This window comes from Alexandromys fortis, unplaced genomic scaffold (genome assembly GCF_014885135.2).
Source record: "Alexandromys fortis isolate MF-2015 unplaced genomic scaffold, M_Fortis_MF-2015_v1.1 scaffold_63, whole genome shotgun sequence".
Taxonomy (NCBI): Eukaryota; Metazoa; Chordata; class Mammalia; order Rodentia; family Cricetidae; genus Alexandromys; species Alexandromys fortis.
Window position 1 is genome coordinate 524173 of NW_026067953.1, and position 21305 is coordinate 545477.

A 21305-nucleotide genomic window follows, 5' to 3' on the forward strand; every position below is an offset into this window, starting at 1 on the left:
TAATTTAATGTTAAGCTTATATGGGAAATAAAAGACAGTTGAAGCCTTAATCTTAGTTCAGTGTTATACTTTAATGTGGATTGCAGCATTTATATCTATGTAATGTAAAATGCTTTGGGACAATGGTTTTACCTTGTAAAGATTTGTTTCTTGTACTTGTTTAATAAAATGCTGATTGGTCAGGAGCCAGGCAGAAAGTACAGGTGGGACAACGAGGCAGGAAGTATAGGTGGGGCAATGAGAACAGGAGAATTCTGGGAAGAGGAAAGGTCAGTCAGCAGTTGTCATCCAGACACAAAAGAGGCAAGATGTGATGACCTGGTTGAGAAAGGTACCAAGTCATGTGGCTAACAGAGACAAGAATTATGGCTAATAAAAGTTATAAGAGTTAATAAGAAGTCTGAGTTAATAGGCCAACTAGTTTATGATTAATGTAAACTTCTGTGTATTTTTTGGGGGACTGAATGGCTGCAGAACCGGGTGAGACAGAAACCCCTGTCAACAGAAAAATGTCAAGAAATCCTTAGGTTATACATGTTAGTCCAGTTACATAATAACAAAGGAATATAAACATCACTTTAAAAGTATCTTTACACAAAAATTTCCTCAGTGTTTCCTAATATACTCTAAGCTTGTAAGGACAATTACTTCATTGTTTCTAACATTACTATAGTTTCCTCATCTAAGATAATGACAAGAACTGGATCTGAGCTACAAATCGAAAGATTGGAGTGTGAAATATGCAGTATTCTAACTCTATCAAGAGGTTATGAGGAATGATTCTTGTTTACAAGGAAATATTATTTTATGAGATGATTAAAAAATTATCTCATTTACATACATAAAAGGTACTTTTTATAGATGTCCTCTTTCTAAATAATGTCACAGTAGAAACTAGTTGTGAAGTGTTCACATTGATTTGTCTATTGCCTTGTATTTAAAATACCAATTCATCCACAAACTATGAGCATTTTAACTCAAATATATTATGAATTGGTACTACTCCTCTCCTGCTAAGGTCACTCCATTCCATGCCATAATTATTATTTTAAGACAATAACTGTGATAGCCCTTAAATGATGTCTTATGCTTCCTTAAAAAAAATTATTACATCGTATCTCTATGAAAAAATACTCAGGAAAATAAATTGTAAAGTTAAACTTTTTTTAAAATTTTTTCTGTCATTTTCAGAAAAGTTAGTTCATGGTCATTTGCCTGCAGTGTTCTTAGGGTTGTTTTATTGGGAAAAAAATTGACTACAAAATGAAAGAAAGGCCAAAACAATTCTGCATAGCCCAAGCAGTTAGGAAACAGAGAAATTAATAGAGGAAGAAAGACAATAAGAGAGAGAAAAGAGAAAGAGGGAAAAGGAAGGACTGGAAAATCATGTACAACTTTGAAATGCATATCTCTAGTGACCTATGTCCACCAATCAGTCTCTACCTCCTAATCAGACTTCAGTCATGCTAGGCAAGTATTCTACAGTGAGATTCATCCTTAGCCCCCTTTTCACTTTGAAGCTAGTTCTTACTAAGTTGCATAGATGAGCCTTGTTCTCATTTTGTTGCTCATGCAGGCCTTGAACCTGTGGATCCTTCTGCTTCAGCTTCCTAACAGCTAAGATTACAAATCCTTGACATCAGGCACAGCTCTGTGTTAATAATTATATCTATGGGAACTTGGTCATGGCTCCACGTTAATAATTATATCTATGGGAACTCCATTATCTATGAGGCACTGTGCTAGGTGGTGGGTGCACAGCAGCTAATAGATTAAGATTTATAATAAAACAATAAATAAAAAACAAAAGATTCATCTTTAGATAAAGCTAATACTCTTTTTTTGCAATAATTTCTCATGAGTACTTCTAGGTGGAGATCAACGTCTTAACCCAGTAATCCTTGATACAATACTTATACCCAAACTGGACTACAAGAGCTCAACCTATAGACACAGCACAGTGATATACTAACATATTCAACACACTAGGTAACATCTAGTACAACCATTGACTTTCTACTCTAGTCAGTATGAGGCTTCATGTGTTCATCTAGGAGCCTTCAACTTCATCTCCTGTTACATGTCAAATCTTTGGTTCATCCTCAATCACCCTCTGTCTATGAATCAAACAGGTCAACCTTTCACTTGAGAAAGATTTTGCTGTTAAAATTCATTTCATTCAATGCTTTAGCATATTCAAAGAATATAAAACACATCATAAATGTGTTTTATAGCATTTGGAAAGATCTTCCTATAATTTATTCTATGCCTTTCTAGAATTATATAGAATTGTTTAAGGATGGGTTTGATATTTAAATCTTCTTTTCTCAAAACGTTGCTTGTGTTATTCAGAAATTCAAAATTTTGTGCTCAATGTATCCTTTTAAATATGTCTTATAAAGAAAGAACAGGTTCCTTCGATAATCTATGTTTGAAGGGGATTGACTACAAAGTTGAGTTGAAAAGGGCTGATTTCCTCAACAAGAATGTATTGGAAGTCTACAGGTCCTACACTGTGCTGAAAAAAGTGACATAGTATATTGGGGCATTTACCTATCAAACAGTATGAATAAATGCTCATAAAATTAATTAGTATGAATCGCTAACAGTAATGATGTTAATAATATTGATGTTCAGAAAATAAAGCATGATGTATTAATTTGATTTTTACTTCTGCAATAAAACACTGATCAAAATTACTAGAAGAAGTAAGAATTTATTTGACTTACATGTGTCCCTACCAATGTCACTCACTGAAGAAATTCAGGACAGGAACTCAAGCAGAAGTAGAGACAGAAATCATAAAGGAACAATTATTGGCTTGCTCAAATTGTTTCTGTATAACTCAGGAGCACCTGTCCAAGGGACATTTCCCACAGTTGGCTAGGACCTCCCACATCAATAATTAATCAATATGTTGCCCCACTAGCCAATCAGATAGAGGCAATTCCTTAGTATAAATTCTTCTTTCCCAGATATGATTTGTATCAAGTTGACAATAACTAAACAATTCACAGATTAAAGTGAAGAATAAATGCATGTTCAAGTAATTAGCAAAATTCATAGAAAAAATATAAGTCGGAAGAAGAGGAAGTCTATAATGCTAAGAGAAAATGCATTTTATAATACGTGCATAATTGCTTAGGTGCACAATGTCTGAAAAATATCATTACTATGTAGTTGGTGTCTGTATGTTATATATCAAAAACCTTTGAAGCTGACTATCATGAAGTTTCTCAGCTTGGAACCATTCTATAAAATCTAAATTAGCCATTTTTTGGAAGACACATAATATACCATTATATTTTAATTTTAATTTATATAAGGCACTTAAATTTCAGGAAAGAATAAATGATAGGCTGATGATCTGCTGGGCTGATTTTTGGAGAATAATGATAAAATTAAGAATAGTTTTAAAAAAGAACTGTTGTAAGTTCTAAATAGAAATTAAGAAGTTTTGTTTAATTTGCCATTATTAAGTTTATACATTTCATTCACACAACAAAATTTATAAAAGTAAATTTAAAATTTTAATTATAAAATATAAAACAAATTTATAAAGCAAACTATACTTAGCTGGACCAAAACCACAAGTCATGGTGGGTCACACCTTTAATCCGAGCATTCATGAGATAGAGAAAGAAGGATGAGAAGCTCCCAGATCTGTCTTTTCCACATAAATATTATGAGTCTAGTCTGTGTGGTATAAAGCCATATTTCAATAGCAAAACCACAAGACAGCAAAGGGAAAGATATTGCCTATGGATCATAGCTTATTTATATGTGTCATTTTCTTTCAAATTATCATAGATTTTTGTTTATTCCTTAAAATGACATGGTAAATTAAAACATTTATGAGGCAGTTTTTTTTTTTTTTGGTACAAGTTTTCAATGTGTAAGGTTTAAACTCTCATCAATATATCCAGCTCTTCAACCATTTACAAATTCACCACAATGAAAAACACACAAAGGGCTTTCTTCTGGCTTTTAAAATGATATTTTTATTTATAATTCTTTGAGAATTTTGGACAAGCATACAAAGTATTTTGAATACATTCACTTTCATTCCTAGATCCATCTCACACCTCCACCCCACTCAGGTGCTTTTTCTACTTTTTAAAACCACTGAAATCATTTTGTGCTGGCCATATACTTATTGGTGTTGGGCCATCCAATGAAGCAAGGGACCCATCAAAAAAAAAAAAAAAAAAAAAAAAAAAAAAAACACCTTTTTTTTTTGTCATAGGAACATCGGTTGACTATAGTTCCGCAGAAAGGGTTAGGGTTCCTTAAGCCACTCGCTCTTCTATGCTCGAACATTGACTGACTTGTCTTGAGTGGGATTTATATGGGGAAACTACAGCTGCTCTGGGTTCATGAGTGAAGTGATCCTGGCCTTCCCAGAAGATACTGTTTTACCCTGATCTTTCCTGACCTTTTACAAACTTTCATCCCCATTTGAAGAAGTGGTTTCTGATCCTGTCGAGTAGGGTTATGACACAGATTTCCCCTTTAAGGCTGAGTACTCCCCTACTACTTATTGTTTATACTACAATCTGATCTGAGTTTCTAAACTTATTATCATCCCACACATAAAGGAACTTCTCTGATGATATCTTGTAACACCCGGTTTTGGTGTTACACCCTGGGTACATCTCGCGGGCGCCACTGTACCGCAAGGCCTGGAGATTAAACAGAACACACAAAGAGGTCGGGGTCATTCTATAGGAGATCAAGCAAATGCCCTTTATTCAGACTAGGGAAAGTCCTTATCTACCTAACTGCAGCACTAGGACCCCTGCCCACGGCAGGTGGGAAATTACCATATCAACAAAGGAATGAATGCCCTGCAGCTAATCACCAGGCGGGGGGCAGGGAAAAATACAGGAACTTAACCAGGCGGGGCAGGGGAAGTACAGGAACTAAGAGAATACTAGTCATCTGACTAGAAACTGTAGGCACCACAGAAATAAGGGCTGAATGCTAGGTCATGTTGACCAGAAATTGTCCTCGAGATGCGCCCCAGGAATAAGGGCAGAACAGGGCCCTACAATGTCTGAGAGGTGTACTAATCTATTTACAGCAGTGAACAAATTCGGAAAGTAACTTGATAATATGTACATTTATCCAAATAAGAGTTAGGTTAATCTAAATTTCCCAACCATAAGATTATGGCTGGAATTACCATCTCTTTGTTGGTGGCACTGGTCTTAACTTCAAATAACAAAGTTGGTTATCTGCATAATTTTCATTGCGACTATTGCACCCTTAAGTATCTCATACCAAGCCTGGCATTATATTTTACCTTATATGTTTCACACCTGGGAAAGATTTTGGATGATTTCCCCCTCACTTCTTGCATAGAATTCTCTAGTACTGTGAAAACGAGGTACTGGGAAAGAGAATTCCAGGTCAGTACCAACGTGATTTCTCTATGGCTTATGATCCAAGTCACTGTGGTGAATATTTCATCATGTGCATACACTCTGAATTTTTCTTATCCATTCATCAGTTAAGAAACAAACAGACACATGGAATGGAAATCATGCATGAATTTAAAACATTAATTCCAAAGTAACTAAAGGCTGGTAAATCTGGAAACCACATGATAACAAGTAAAAACCATATGACTTAAAGATAAGATGTATATATGTTAAAAATGTTAATACTTTATGACATAACTAGGAGGGAGTACAATTTTTGAAAAGCAAAGCAGAGAAAGGAATCTGGGCTTTCTGAGTCAGTGACTGGGCATCTCAGACAAATTTTGGGAATTCACTCAGGTTGAAGATTTTAACAATAAGTCATTTCAACTTTAGTTTATGCTAGTTTAAAAAGAGGAATATTAGTGCAACTGTTTAAATAAAAACAAATACACACTTCATTTATTGGCATTTAAATCTCATCTAGATATAAATAGCATGTATCTCATCTGCTATATATTAATAAGTATCTATACACATACACATATGTAAAGTCCAAATAGACATTTAGAAAGCAAAGATACACAGTTAATACCAAGAAGTACAAAACAAAACAAAAAAGGTTAAAAATAAAAGGAGGACCAAAGTGAGTCAATTATTAGAATAATCCTATTTAAATACTAAAATACATCTGGCAGCTAATTTGGTACTTTTCCTTTGTGTGTTTTCATAAGTGACTATCCAGATCTCATGGTCCTTTTAGTGGAAAAACAAAGTTAAGTTCCCATGAATGCAAATGGGCCTGGGGGAGTTATCATAACACTTTATCTTCCAGGCTGAGCAATCTGACCATGCTGGCAGTTTTCTGTGGGCTTGGCTTGTTTGCAAGAACAAAACAAGATCTTCATGTCACTTCAGCTACATTTCCAAGCCCCACAACTGGCAGGACACTCTGGTATTTAGTACAGTTCTTGCTCTCCATGTCCTGTCCAGGCTCATGGTTTTAAATGCCTTGGACAAATTAATCGTTATACATTTACTCTCCATATCACTTGCCAGGTTCCTGAAGATGAGGTGACATGGCATTTGACCTTTAGGTAAAGGAATGTGCTTGCTGTTCCTTGGGTTATCCAGCACGCACACATATGCATGTTACTTCTGAATAATAAGTTTCAAAATATTAACAATAACAATGGTAAAATGGGGTAGAAAACCATAATTAAATCTTTTGATTATTTTGCAAATAAAGCCTATAAATTAGTACATTTATATTATCACAATAGAAATTACCATCATATCATATTTCAATGTTTTGTTAAATTTCTCCTAGGTTAACATGTATGACATAAAAGAAATAAAACACTTGAACTGATTCTTTGTCAAGATATTTAATGGCCATCAGCTCATAGTATATGCAAATTTTATTTCAAAATAAGTTTTACTGCTTTTGAGAAAATGCCAAAAATATTAAAAGAAAAGTTGTCTACGAAGACTTTTGCCAGTAAGTTGGTTGTACAAAAACTAATCAAATAATATTTCTTCTTTTCTGTTATATAATCTTAACACACACACACATATGCACATACTACAAACATGCACACACACACACAAACTAAACCATGGATTGGATTTTATTTAAGTATTCTATCCACCAATATCAGATTGATACCTAGTTATAGGTGATTTGATGGTTTAAAAATCATGGTGTCAAAAAAAAAATCATGGTGTCTCTGATATTGTCAACAACCAATTTGTGAAAGAGCAAAGCTGAGACATTTAGAGTAGATGTGAGAGATATAGACCCAAACTTCACCAGGCTTACTCAAGCACAACTCAGTTTTGCTGAATGGAGGGTAGAATCATTCTTCAATAATCAGTAGGTTAAAGCTTATAGTGATGAATGAACACGTTAAAGTACATTTTATTAGCACATCTACTTTTCAAGCAGTTAAGAAGACAATTGAAATAATGATAGGAAAAAAAACTGTTATTGAATCTGAGCAACTTCTGGCCCTAGGTTAGCTCCAAATGATACTATTTTTTATTATCTCACCAGAATGCGTAGTCTCCAGGAAGACACTTTTATTATAGTCCACAGTTAAGGGTACTGATAGTCATGTTATATTATATATAAAACACCAGGGACAGTGGTAGGGTTCAAGTGTGTCTCTCTCTGGAATTCCAAAGTATATTGGTATTTCACAGAATAACCAATGTTCTTTCTGCCAACTACAAATCTTTATAAATTCTAAATATGAGAAAAGTGTAAAATGTAGCTAATCACTAGGCTGAGTTATATTTTGAAGTTAGCTCTGCTGAGTTAGATGAGGACGACAGATAATGACAAGGAAATGTGTGAAAATGGTGAGCAAACAGACTTAAGGCAAAGGACAGCAGCAGAAAGGGCTCAGTTATGTCCTTCATAGATTAAACATCTTGTATATCATAAAGAGATTACATTAACAACTGTTTGACCTGGACACAACTAACAAATTATCTGTCAGAGTGGTATTGAAATTTGTGTTTTTAGCTCTTAGATGATTTTGTATAGATGATCCCTCAACATTTTCCTTATGATATTTTGACATTGTCAGAGATATAAGTTAAATAATCAGAAACGAACTATGGTGTGACCTGTGAGGTATCTTTCTCCAAATGGTGATATTGTAGAAGATAACTAAATATGACCAGTGTGAACAGCACCTTAGAAGGAAAGAATAGTTATGTGAACAAAGTCTTAAATTATGTTGTGATGTACAGTGAAATCTACAAAACTGATCTTTCAGAGAATGCTCAAATTTAAGCAGAGAATGCTTACATTTACCTCTGAATTTTCTGTTGTTCATTGTATTTATGCTAGTGTCTTGATAGGATAAAATAAAAAAGCATACCTCTCCTTGGGAAAACTTCAGTGTTACAAAAACATGAATATGTCAGAGGTTGTAAGTTAGCTTCGAGTGAGCAGTGATAACCTTTGAAGTACTTATTTGCAAAATTCGAAACATGTGTGGGCAGTGGCTTGTGAGAATACTCCTCTCAGTTTCAGTCCAGCATAACTGAGATTTGCTGTCAGTAATTGAGAGAAATTAAAAGGTAAGATTTCTGCTTACTGGAAATAAGTCACGGACTGGCTTTGCATGTCTCTATTTTGGTCTGGCAGGCACATTTACTGGAAGACCTAATGGTAACCTCTGAATAAATTCAGAATGAGGAAATGAAGTGATATTGTTTCCATTTCAGATCTTGCCTTAAATGGAATGATAATGACAGCGTGGTGATGCTACGGGTATGCGCGTATGTGTGGGTATGTAATGAGTCTGCCCAGAGCTGAAGGATATGTCTGTGGTTCAGAATACCTTGATATGAAAATATGTCTACACTAGGAGGTAGAAAATATAAAAGATGTTTTGAAACATGTGTACCATTTTACATTTATTAAGGTCAATTTTACAATTTTTTTTGTTTTGATAACTGATTTTAGACAACTAGGTCTGCATGGAACATAGAGAGGTGATAATAAACAGTGGCAGCCAATGATCTTCTGGTGGTAATGAATCCTTGATCACAGCAGAAACATAGGGACACACAAGAACTAAGAGTGGGAAACATTTACTCTTATGGAGCATTATTTTCCTGACTCCATAATTGTGTGTGAACACGTCTGTGCATATCTGCCTATGATCACCCTGCTTTACCCATCCAAATGACTAGATTAATAGACTTCGGTTCAGTCTATATAGACCTTGTGTGGCTATGCCTTGTCTCCTGTGAAGCTGGGCTTTGAATTTCAAAGTTTCCATCCACTTATTTGAGGTTCTAGCCCTTTCTCGAAAAATCAGCTAACACAGAGTCATTACTGAGCAAGACCCTAAGGGGGAAAAAAAAAGTCAAATTAAGATTGCCCAAGACACTGACTTCATGGGATCACTTTTCACATGATAGTTTCCATTACTTTTCATTCATGTTTCAAATATGTAAAAAAAAAATTCATATGTTCTAATACAGTCCCCACATAAATGGCTTGTTTCACAGGAAATTTAGATGTTTAGAAAGTTTAAATGTTTCTATAAAATATGAACAGCAATAAACCTACCCCCCACACATGTTTTTGCTATTTGGGGATGTATTTTATACTGTAATTTAATAAATTGAGCTTTGACATATGATATAGCTAATCAAATAGTAAGTGGAAAGAAATGTAGCATCAAAGCTTTGGTTTCAACACGTCTATCATGAAGCCAGGATTTAGTGATGAATAAGTGACATTCCTTGAAACTAGTGCACACTGTAATGCTTTCTTAACATGAGAGATAAACAAAAATAAAAGATGATTGTGGATTGCTATTGACGAAGGTGACTTGGAAATAAAAGAAAAGAGACAAGCATCCTCAGAAGCCTTTAACTAAAAGAATTGAAGGGTTATAGGTCATGGTGTCTCCATGGAAGTGGAAACTGTCTACACGACAGGGAAGTTTTGAGTATTCCAGGATAAAAGAAGAGAGGCTTCGAGGATGGAAGATTTCATCTATGTATCAGTTTCCCTGCAGTTTACAAGGAAGGGGTAGATACCAGCAGGTTTCTTATGTTGCACTCCTTCTCAGAAACCTTTCCATGTGTTATCATTCAAGTCACCTTTCCTGGAGAGAGTTTATTAGTCACCCCAAGGCTCTAAACATATAAGCCTTTAATAATCACAGATGAAATTACAGATACACTAGTTCTCTATTTCCAAGTACACTTACACTGGAGCGATGGCTCAGCCATTAAAGTCTAGACTAATAACTAAACGGGTTTACTTCCTACTTTCCAAATGAGGTCATGTTTACAGGTTCTAGGTTGACACACTTGTTGAAGGCACACAGTAGTCATACACTAGCCTTCTAGGATTAGTTATATCCTGATTTGGAAAAAGGATCATCACACAGGAGTAAAAAGGTCTTGAGATGAAATCACAGGTATCTAAGTGAAATCTAAATCCAGTGACACGAAGTCCTTTCAAGAAGACAGCTGAAGTCCACGAAGAGTTAACATCTGTAAGCCAAGTGTGACAGGCTCCAGAAGCTGAGGGCCAGAGCAGAGAACTGATTGTCCCCAACACTGAGCAGCACTGTCTACCCTTTCCCTTGCTCTCATGCCTTTCTTTCTCCTTCTTCCCTCTCCTCTCTCTTGCCTTTTCTTGTCACAGATCTTATTGTGTGTCTTGACTTAAGTCTTGTCTTTCAACGAGCTCTCATTTGGTAACCCTGACAGGCTGGTATAGACAGAAGTTTCTGTCCCACTTGGTCCCACAGCTGTTCAATCCCAAAGAAACATGTAGTAATTATAAACTGTCCTATTGCTCAGACTTATTACTGACTAGCTCTTATACCTTAAATTCACCTCTAATTCTTGTCTATGTTTAGCCAATGTAGGTGCACAGGAGAGGAACTAGAACTGGAGCAGGTGTCAGAATTCTTGTTCCCTGTTTGTTGAAGGGATTCATAATTTCTATCTGAGTGTGACAGTCAACTTCAGTTGTCAACTGGGCACAAAAGTAGAATCACGTAAAAAGGAGAGAACTCAAGAATCAGATTGGTCTATGCCCATGAAAGAGTGACAGTTTCCTATTTAGTTCTTGATGGAAGAGGGTTTAGCCTTCCCTGTGTGGCACACTGTCTAAGTAAGTGGCTTTGGCTTTAGGATAATGGTAGTTTAGCAACCCAAGGGGAAGAATTTAGTAGTGTCTGTTTTTCATCGGTTTCATTTTTGGATTCCTTTCTTGAGTTCCTGCAATGGCTGCTCATGATGATGGACTTGACTATAGTATATAATCTAAATTAAACTCTGAACTGCCATAATTTGATTTTATTCAGTATATTTTATAGCAACAAGAAGAATAAAATAAAAGGGAAGGTACTAATCCTTATTAATTCTTTTATTTATTTATTTCTTTATTAATTAATTAAAGATTTCTGTCTCTTCCCTACCGCCGCCTCCCCTTTTCCTCCCCCTCCCCCAATCAAGTTTCCCTCCCTCGTCAGCCCAAAGAGCAATCAGGGTTCCCCGCCCTGTGGGAAGTCCAAGGACCAGCCACCTCCATCCAGGTCTAGTAAGGTCTAGTAAGGTTAGCATCCAGACTGCCTAGGCTCCCACAGAACCAATAGGTGCAGTAGGATCAAAAAACCCATTGCCATTGTTCTTGGGGTCTCAGTAGTCCTCATTGTCCGCTATGTTCAGCGAGACCGGTTTTAACCCAGGCTTTTTCAGACCCAGGCCAGCTGGCCTTGGTGAGTTTCCGATAGGACATCCCCATTGTCTCAGTGTGTGGGTGCCCCCCTCGCGGTCCTGAGTTCCTTGCTCATGCTCTCTCTCCTGGTGCTCCTGATTTGGACCTTGAGATTTCTGTCCGGTGCTCCAATGTGGGTCTCTGTCTCTGTCTCCTTTCATCGCCTGATGAAGATTAATATTCAGGAGGATGCCTATATGTTTTTCTTTGGGTTCTCCTTCTTATTTAGCTTCTCTAAGAACCCGAATTATAGGCTCAATGTCCTTTATTTATGGCTAGAAACCAAATATGAGTGAGTACATCCCATGTTCCTCTTTTTGGGACTGGCTTACCTCACTCAGGATAGTGTTTTCTATTTCCATCCATTTGCCTGCAAACTTCAAAAAGTCCTTGTTTTTTACTGCTGAGTAGTACTCTAATATGTATATATTCCATACTTTCTTCATCTATTCTTCAATTGAAGGGCATCTAGGTTGTTTCCTGGTTCTGGCTATTGCAAACAATGCTGCTATGAACATAGCATATACTTTTGTTGTATGATAAGGCCTCTCTTGGGTATATTCCCAAGAGTGGTATTGCTGGGTCCAGGGGTAGGTTGATCCCGAATTTCCTGAGAAACCTCCACACTGCTTTCCAGAGTGGTTGCACAAGTTTGCATTCCCACCAGCAATGGATGAGCGTACCCCTTTCTCCACAACCTCTCCAGCAAAGGCTATCATTGGTGTTTTTGATTTTCGTCATTCTGACAGGTGTAAGATGGTATCTTAAAGTTGTCTTGATTTGCATTTCCCTGATCGCTAAGGAAGTTGAGCATGACCTTAGGTGTCTTTTGGCCATTTGAACTTCTTCTGTTGAGAGATCTCTGTTCAGCTCAGTGACCCATTTTATAATTGGGTTGATTAGCCTTTTACGGTCTAGTTTCTTGAGTTCTTTATATATTTTGGAGATCAGACCTTTGTCAGTTGTGGGGTTGGTGAAGATTTTCTCCCAGTCAGTGGGTTGCCTTTCTGTCTTAGCAACAGTGTCCTTTGCTTTACAGAAGCTTCTCAGTCTCAGGAGGTCCCATTTATTCAATGAGGCCCTTACTGTCTGTGCTGCTGGGGTTATACGTAGGAAATGGTCTCCTGTGCCCATGTGTTGTAGAGTACTTCCCACTTTCTCTTCTATCAGGTTCAGTGTGTTCGGACTGATATTGAGGTCTTTCACCCACGTGGACTTGTGTTTTGTGCATGGTGATAGATATGGATCTATTTTCATTCTTCTACAGATTGACATCCAGTTTTGCCAGCACAATTTGTTGAAGATGCTCTTATTAATTCTTAGTATAAACTTCCACCTAAATAAATGTTACCCAATATGACCTAGAACTCCAAAAATGCCTAGGACAGGGAAAAACTTACTACTTATGTTTTAATTTTGTATCTAGAATACACCAATCCATTTGATTATTCTTTATCCTATAATCAGTTACATCCAGACTGTATATCTGTATCATTTTTGAAAGATAATGCTGATTTTATTTTTATGGCAATGAAAGTGAGTTCAAACATCTTGAAGATTTCTACTTGGAGATTTTTCTGATAGTACTTTAGGTTTTGGACTCTGCTTCCTTTCACACATTTGTGCAGCATTACTTGACAATGTTTTACTTTCCTATCTGGCAGGGCTATTATCAAAAACTGATCATCTTAGATGTCTCGGAGAAAGATAACAATTTGGTTTCCATATGCCTCAAAGAATGCCTGAGAAGTAAACACCTACAGAGGGTCTTTCATGCCCCGTTTCCTAAATATCATTCAACATAAATTAAAGTTTTAGAAAGAAAACAGTAAACTGTATTACTCACAGTTATCTAGAGTAGCAGAACATATTGAATGAATATGCCTCTCTCTGTACACACACACAGACACGCACACACACACACACCTTATTGAACTGATTTAAAGACTGAAGTCCAACTAATGCAACAATGACAAGCTGTGAAGGGAAAGTGCAAGAATCTGATAATTGCTCAGTTCACAAGGCTAGATGTCTCACCTGGTCTTTAGTATATGTTGGAATTCTAAAGAAGTAGGCTCCAATGCCAGTGAAGCAATGGATGTGCCAGCAAGGTGAAGACAAGCAGGCAAAGAACAAAACCTCCCTTATTCTATATCCCTTTAGATGTTCTCAGGAGAAGACATGTCCCTGATTAAAGGGCATTTTCCTGTCTCAAGATCTGGATGAGAGGCATGTGTCTTCCAACCTCCATCATCTGGACTAGAAGTCCAGATTTACTCACTTCAAACCATGCAAAATCATATTCTCACAAGTATGCCCTCTTTTCTAGATTATAGTTCATTCCAGATGTAACCATGTTGACAAACAAAAATAATAACTTTTAGAGACTTTATCACAAGAATATAATAATGTTTAAGAAAGTCTATATAAAATACAAAGTGTGTTTAAAAATTTAAATAATATAATACCCTATGGGAAAATGGTGTCATTATAAAATTCTATAAATATTTGATACAAATACATAAAACATATGTCCACCTTTCAACTTCTACCAAATTTATGTTTGTGAAGTAGAAAATTACCTCCATTCTTTTATTTAATAATAAAGTAAAAAGTATCAATATAACAAGGAAAATAACTGTCATAAAACAGTCATCTTTAAAATAACAATTTCAGTGAAACCAAAAATATTTTACTTAGAAACAAAAGAGGTCATAGGAGTATCTTCTTAAGGTCAGAGATTTCCCTGAAAGAAGGAATATGTGTTACTTCGCTATTCTCAAATGCAGAACAGATTTTTCCAAAAAACTGTAAAAGTGTTTATAACCTTTTCCCCTTTAAAACTGTCATTTTTGCTTCGAGCTTACTCATTCATTTCTGTGGAAAATTTAAAATCCATTAGAGAGCATCAAATATTGTCAGCACTTAGCAGTTATTAAAGATTGAAATTATCTCTATGATGTATCATCCGTACACAAAGCAAAAAAGGCCCATTAGAAAATTGTTCAGATGCATCAAACCCAGAACAAAACCATTTAGCCTTCTGAGGTAGAACCCAGGTCACAAGCTGTATTTCCTTAACTTGTGCACCAAGGTACTAATTGACTGATAAGAATAGGTCCAGTGTCAATTCTCTATTCTAGAACACTCCATTGATCAGACAAAGATGAATTTATTGCTTAAGAGCTGAAAAGAAAGCCTTGTATTGCGGTAGTCTTAATAGTGTCACGTCAAAAAAGTCAAAAATAGATATTTATAGAGTTGTAAGGTCTGTGCTAGAACAATTAGAGGAAAGGTTTTTAAAATGAGGATTTGAATAGGATCAGCCAATATTTACACTTGATGAACACAGAAAAGTGAAGTTCACAACGAACTGCTTTATAAATAGTCACTTGGCCAGTGAACTATTCCCTATCATGGAAGGAAACTGATTGTCCAATTGGGGATACATTGCCCTTAAGATGGAAGGTGAATAGTACATTGTTTAGATAAATATACCTTGTAAATTTTTTTGAACATTGAACAGAAAATAATTGCTTTAAGTAGGGATATTTTGTCTTGTCTTTATCGTTAACTATTAGGACAACCACTTTTAAATTAATATCTCTATCAATTCTTTCTTAGGTAGGCTGACAAATTAAGAAAGAAATTGAAAGTAATTTTGTTTCTTACCCTAAAATGCAACAGTTATTATGAAAAACAGCTAGTTTGCTGTTAGATGGTTTAGAGCTCATTCAGATGGGCTACCTTTCTCACAATCAATAGGTGGTAAAACCAGGAACTTGAGGAGAGTTAAGCTTCAGCCAGGGTAAAAAATAAAAATTTAATAATAATAATAATAATAATAATAATAATAATAATAATAAATATGTGCCATCAAGGTGGGGATGGTGACAAACACTTTGACTTCCAGTACTGGAAGGCAGAGAGAGGCAAGCAGTGAGTTCAAAACCAGTCCGGTCTACAGAGTAAGCTCCACAACAGTCAGGGCTACACAGAGAAACCCTGTCTTGAAAAAAAATCCATCATATTGCTTCTGATCATTATGCCTCATCTAATGTTCTAAGCTTGGTGATGTATAGATGATATTTGTGTATTTTTATTCTCAAATTTAAGTTTAATGTTGCTGCAAAAGTTGGTTGATTGCATGTAGTAAGTGTGTCCCCTTAGCATTTCTTTTGTGAAATGAAATTTACTTAAGGTGGAAAATTAAAAAAAAAAAAAGCCCAGGAATCAGAATCAAGAAAATAGTATCTTGTCTGATGAGATGGCTCATCGGGTAAAGACACTTGCTACTTAGCCTCATAAAATGAGTTCAACCACTGGGACCCACAAAGTGGGAAGAGGAATCTTAAAATTGTCCTCTGGCCTCCACACATACTCTTATATTTCACATGAGTAACACATGCATTGAGTAAATAAGTAATAATGTCTACCAAAACAATGGAATCTGAGGAGACCATGACATTGTGATTATGTCACAATTACATGGAAGATCATTAACAAATATCTGTCTAAATCAAAAGAAATTACAATCTAGATGGAAATAGTCAACTAAAAGTACAGGACATTTACTGACACTGTCTATAAGAATGTATATAATTAAGTCAAGAGGAAAATCCTTTCAAGAAAAAAAATGGCTGCCATAGAGAATTTTAAAAAAGACAAGATTTGCCAAAAATATAGGTTATCACAATGTGCTCCTTGACTATGGTCTATGCTAATCATCTGAGAGTAGTCTATTTAACTTTGCAATAAGTTCTGATAGATAATGCTGATTGTGAAATTAATAAGCTCAATCATCACCTAGTAGACAAATTTCTTTTTTTTTTCATTTGTACATTTTATTGGTATATATTCATTGTACATACAGATGAGTTTCATAATGATACTTGTACAAAAGTAGGCCCTAAGTGTATTTTGAAAATACTCTCTCCTCCCTTTCCTTTCAACTCCTCCATTGAGTCAATGCTCATTCTTTCAGACTTACTTTTAGTTTCATATCTTATATACATATATCATTTTATTTATCTACACAAGACATATTCACAAACAAGAGAAAGCATGATCATTTTATTTCTGTGATTGACTTTAGTTTAACAGTCTGTTTTTCAGTTGTATTAATTTCCTTGCTACTGACATATCTTCATTCTCTACAGATTAATGAACTTCTCTCCCTTCCTCCCTCCCCCATCTCATATATATCAATCATATTATCTTTATTCATTCATCTGTTGATGAACATCTAGGCATATTCCATATCTTTGCTATTGTAAATAGGGATTCAATAAATAGATGTGCAATTATCTCCATGGTATGTTGATTTTGTCCTTTTAAAAGCCAATTTGGATGCACACCTTCCTAGACCTGAATGGAGGTGGGAGGGCCTTGGACTTCCCACAGAGCACGGCACCCTGACTTCTCTTAGGACTGGAGAGGGAGGGGAGGGGGGAATGGGAGGAGGTGGAAATTTTTAATAAATAAATAAAATTTAAAAAAAAAAGAATGTTTAAGAGACAAATTTCTAAGCTTGCTTTTGACAGAATTTCTGGATTGTGTAAAATGTAGAAGAAAGACCCACTCTACCTGTGGGCATCACCATTCCACGCACTGGCATTTACTCACATTGAAAAGAGAAACAAAGTGAGCTGTATGTACTATGCACTTCTCTGGTTTCTAACCAAGGACAGGATGCAACCAATATGGTAGAGAAAAGAGAATGATTGAGGCCCTCAAAAGCCAGTTTTTCTTGTCAGTTCTTGCTATACCAACCATGAACCATTAACCCTTGGACTATTCTTGCTGATTGCTGTCAAAGGTATTGATATTCAAGCTGCACACAAGAAAACTAATCATAAATGCACCTGTCCATCTTTCAGATCACTGTCAGAGTAGACATTGCATGAAATGAATGTATTTCCTGAAATCTTTCAATATCCTGATAGACTCAAAAGCAGAAGGCATTGATTTGACAGCGAGGAAAATGAAAGACGCATCCGCAGAATTCAATACCTTTGAACACTGGCAATCACTCCAGCATTTATCTCTTTCTTGACACAGTCCTTTCAGATGAGTCCCTGTTAATGGAGATATTGGCAAATAGAAAAACTCTGTAAAGGAATCGCCTGTAAAAGTTCCAAAACAGTGAGGCAGGAAAAGAATAATGCAAAACCTTGTAAAGGGAAATCTATTCTTTGTCAGATAAAACCAACCAAATGAACTAATCAATTGCAAGCAGCCGTTACTGCATATGAATAATGCATAGAAGGAACCTATGAAGTGGAGAATGGGAATATTTTATACACAGCCCATCACTAAAGCCTTGAGAAAGTAGAAGAAAATTTATGAATAAAAATGAATATTTAAAGAGTAGAAATTTTGAATTGCTCCAGTTATTATCCTGAGACCCTCTCCCTTCCCCCGCCCCCTTGGAGAGAATGAATGCAGCAAAACTCAGGTTCTTCAAATCCTGAGCCTCTCATACCACCTCTTAACTATTGAAATTCAGGTATTTTCAACTATACATGCCTAATAAAATGAGATTTATTTTCAGTCACTGGAAAACATGAAATTATTCAGTGTTGAGTTCTCTGTGTTAAATATATGATAATAATTAACTTTCTAGGGACTTAATAGCAAGCATTGTTATAATATGCTAGTTTGAACAGGGTCTAAGAAACACTGCATGCATGTCAGCTTCCCACTGGTTCTGCAACTGACTACCACAAATTTGTGGCTTAAAACTATATTATGTATTATATTTACTTCTCGAATCTCGAATTCTGAAACATTATTTGAAGAAAAAAATTAGGTTTTGTCTTCTTTTTCAAGGCTCTAACTGAAAATCTCTCCCTTTTTTAGAGCCTTTTAGAAGTATCCTGATTCCTCAACCAAATGATTCTCCTATACTTGTCCTTAGGAACCATGTGTGGTTCTATGTTAATGCATTTCTTACGTTCTTAAAAGAATGTTTGTTATTACATTGCTTTCAGGAGGATCGTATAGTATAATTTTTACATCTCAGCATATTTAATATATTCATATCACCATGCTTTATTTTTCCTTGTAGACTGCAGAGATTAGCTTTCAAGTCTTTGTGTGGACATTATTCCGCTCTACAGTGAACTCCGATGTGAAATAATTAAATCATCACAAATAACTCTCACCATTCTATCTTAGTGATTTTTTTCTGTTATAAAAAATTATCTGAAGCTGAGTAATACATAAAGAACAGAAATGTTTTTCTCCCATTTCCACAGACAGGGAAATCTGATACCCAAGTTCTAGAACTGTCAGGTATCTGTGTGATCCTGTTTTCCAGGTCCTTGATGTTATGGTCATTACATGAAACGGAATCAGCAACTTCATATAGCAGATGGATAGAACTTGGTGTTTTACAGGACTCTATTTTTATTTTTACTTTTTGATGATGAATCAATTCCTCAGAGAAAAATCTTCACAAGGAGAAGAGCCTTTATACCTTACCAAAGAGCCCACTCACATATACTACCACACTAGAGTTTAAATTTTCAAAAGAGAAGTTTTAGGAAACATATTCAGAGTATAATGCATGTATGGAATTTTAATGATTCTTCTAGAGGTCAAGCTCTATCCCTCAATAGAAAGTAATTGCATGTAAAGGCCTACATATACACATCCTATAGACAAGAAAAATGATATTTCTTTTATCTGTAAATACTGATACTAATTATATTTGTTTAATAAAAATTTTGCTTGCTGCAATATAGCCCACTGCTTCTCAATATCATTTCTGTATAGTGCCTACACTTCTATTTTTCTGAAAGTGAAGGTTGATTCTTAAATAGTGTGGTTTATGCAAAACATTAATGCGTCTTAAGTTTCAATCTGACAAATTTTATTTGATGTTAGTTCATCAAGAACATTTAATACATTTCTCCTCCAAAAAAAGTTTAAAATATCTCACCTGTTTTTCCCCTGTAGTAATAATTCATTTGTATTTTGACAGATAAAACTTACCTGCAGATCAAAGAGTAAAACAGCTGTGCTGGTCAGTCTTACTTACCAGGTAGTGGAGGCACCCTTTTAATCCCAGTAGGCACACTCGTTTGCCATAGAAACGGGGTGGTAGTAATACATTTCTTTAATCCCAGAACTAGAGAGGAGTATGTATAAGACTGGATGACACAGATCTTAGTTGTCTCATTCTGAGGATTTCTGGAGGCAGGATCGCCATTTCAGACTGAGGTAAAGGTAAGAGCCAGCGTTTTGCTTCCATGCCCTTCAGGTTGAACACCAATATCTATTTGTGGATTTTATTAATTGTCCTATATTTCCCCATTATGTTCTTGACCCGCATTGTTCACATGATCCCTCTTCCATCTCTCCAACTGAACTCTAGGAGGTCATCCCATTGCTTGGGTATGGGTCACTACATCTGCTTCCATCAGTTACTGCGTGTAGTTTCTGTGATGGAAATTAGAACTCAAGGACGATGGACTGACAGCTGGGGAACCTACTTAGGCTCAGACTAGACTCTCTGAATATGGGTGACAATTATGTTGTTTGATCTGTTGCTAGCAGATGACAATGGTACCAGAACTTATCCCAGGTGCATGAACTGGCCTTTTTGAGCCCAGTCACTATGGTGGGATAGCTTGATCAGCATTGATATGTGGGGAAGGGCTTGGTCATGCCTCAAGTTGTCAGGCCTTGTTGACTCCCGAAGGAAAGTCTTACCTCCTCGGAGGAGTGAATAGAGAATGGGAAGAGAGGGAGATGGGGGAGTGTCAGGAGCAGGGGAGGTAGGGGAAACTAGGGTTGGTATGTACACACATACATACATACACACATACATACATACGCACATAATACATATACCAGTTTGAGAGTGAAGAGATCATGGAAAGTGTTGGAGGTACGTTTCCTGGGAGGAGCTCGGAAAAGGAAAGGGTTGGGGAATGTGATGTAATTCTGTCAATTAAAATTATGCTTTAAAATATAATTAGGATACATATTTTCTATACATATTTCTAATTTTCTCTTGGTGAGCTCCTAAAAATAATTTTGATTACATTGCCAAGAACTGTGTTTTGAAAACCAGGATAAATTTAAAAACTATGAAACACGAAGTCACATGTAATTAACGGACATTTTTTGATTGTAGTAGTTTCTGTGGTCGGATGGTCAGAGGAAACTAAGGGTAATCCCGATTGTCAGCATCACACCCGGTCCTCTTGCCTTAGTGAAAAGTGCAGAGGTTCCGGGGCACAGGAGGCGCTGGTGCTGCGAGGAGTCGCAGGCAGTCGGGCCGCGTGGGCTCCCATGAGGCAGCTCTTGGCTTCCGGCCGCGCAGGCATGCTCAAGATGTCGTACATGTTCCCGAATCCGCACAATGGCTGGCAGGTAGACCAGGCCATTCTGTCGGAGGAAGACCGCGTGGTCGTCAGTCGTTTCGGACACGACTGGGACCTCAATTGCATGAAGATGAACGAGTTTCTGTACAGCATCGCGGAAAAGTAATGGAAGATAGTGGGAGATCTTTCTCATCTTGTGGGAGTCCTCTGTGGATATCCCAGCTATTTTAAAGCAAACGGTGTTGGTGTCGCTTGTGTTCTGTGGCATCCTCTGTGGTTCTC

The 21305-nt window shown here is 36.3% G+C and overlaps 1 protein-coding gene across 1 annotated transcript; it reads left to right on the forward strand.

The window, feature by feature from the left end:
• The first annotated feature begins 21033 nt into the window (after positions 1-21033).
• LOC126507251 (thioredoxin-like protein 4A) lies at positions 21034-21189 on the forward strand. The gene has a single exon (XM_050151518.1). The coding sequence runs from the start codon at positions 21034-21036 to the stop codon at positions 21187-21189; it is 156 nt and encodes a 51-aa protein (XP_050007475.1).
• The last annotated feature ends 116 nt before the right edge of the window (positions 21190-21305 follow it).

Excerpts from the sequence above, each read along its gene's own strand:
- LOC126507251 (XM_050151518.1), top strand. The coding sequence starts at position 21,034 with ATGTCGTACATGTTCCCGAATCCGCACAATGGCTGGCAGGTAGACCAG.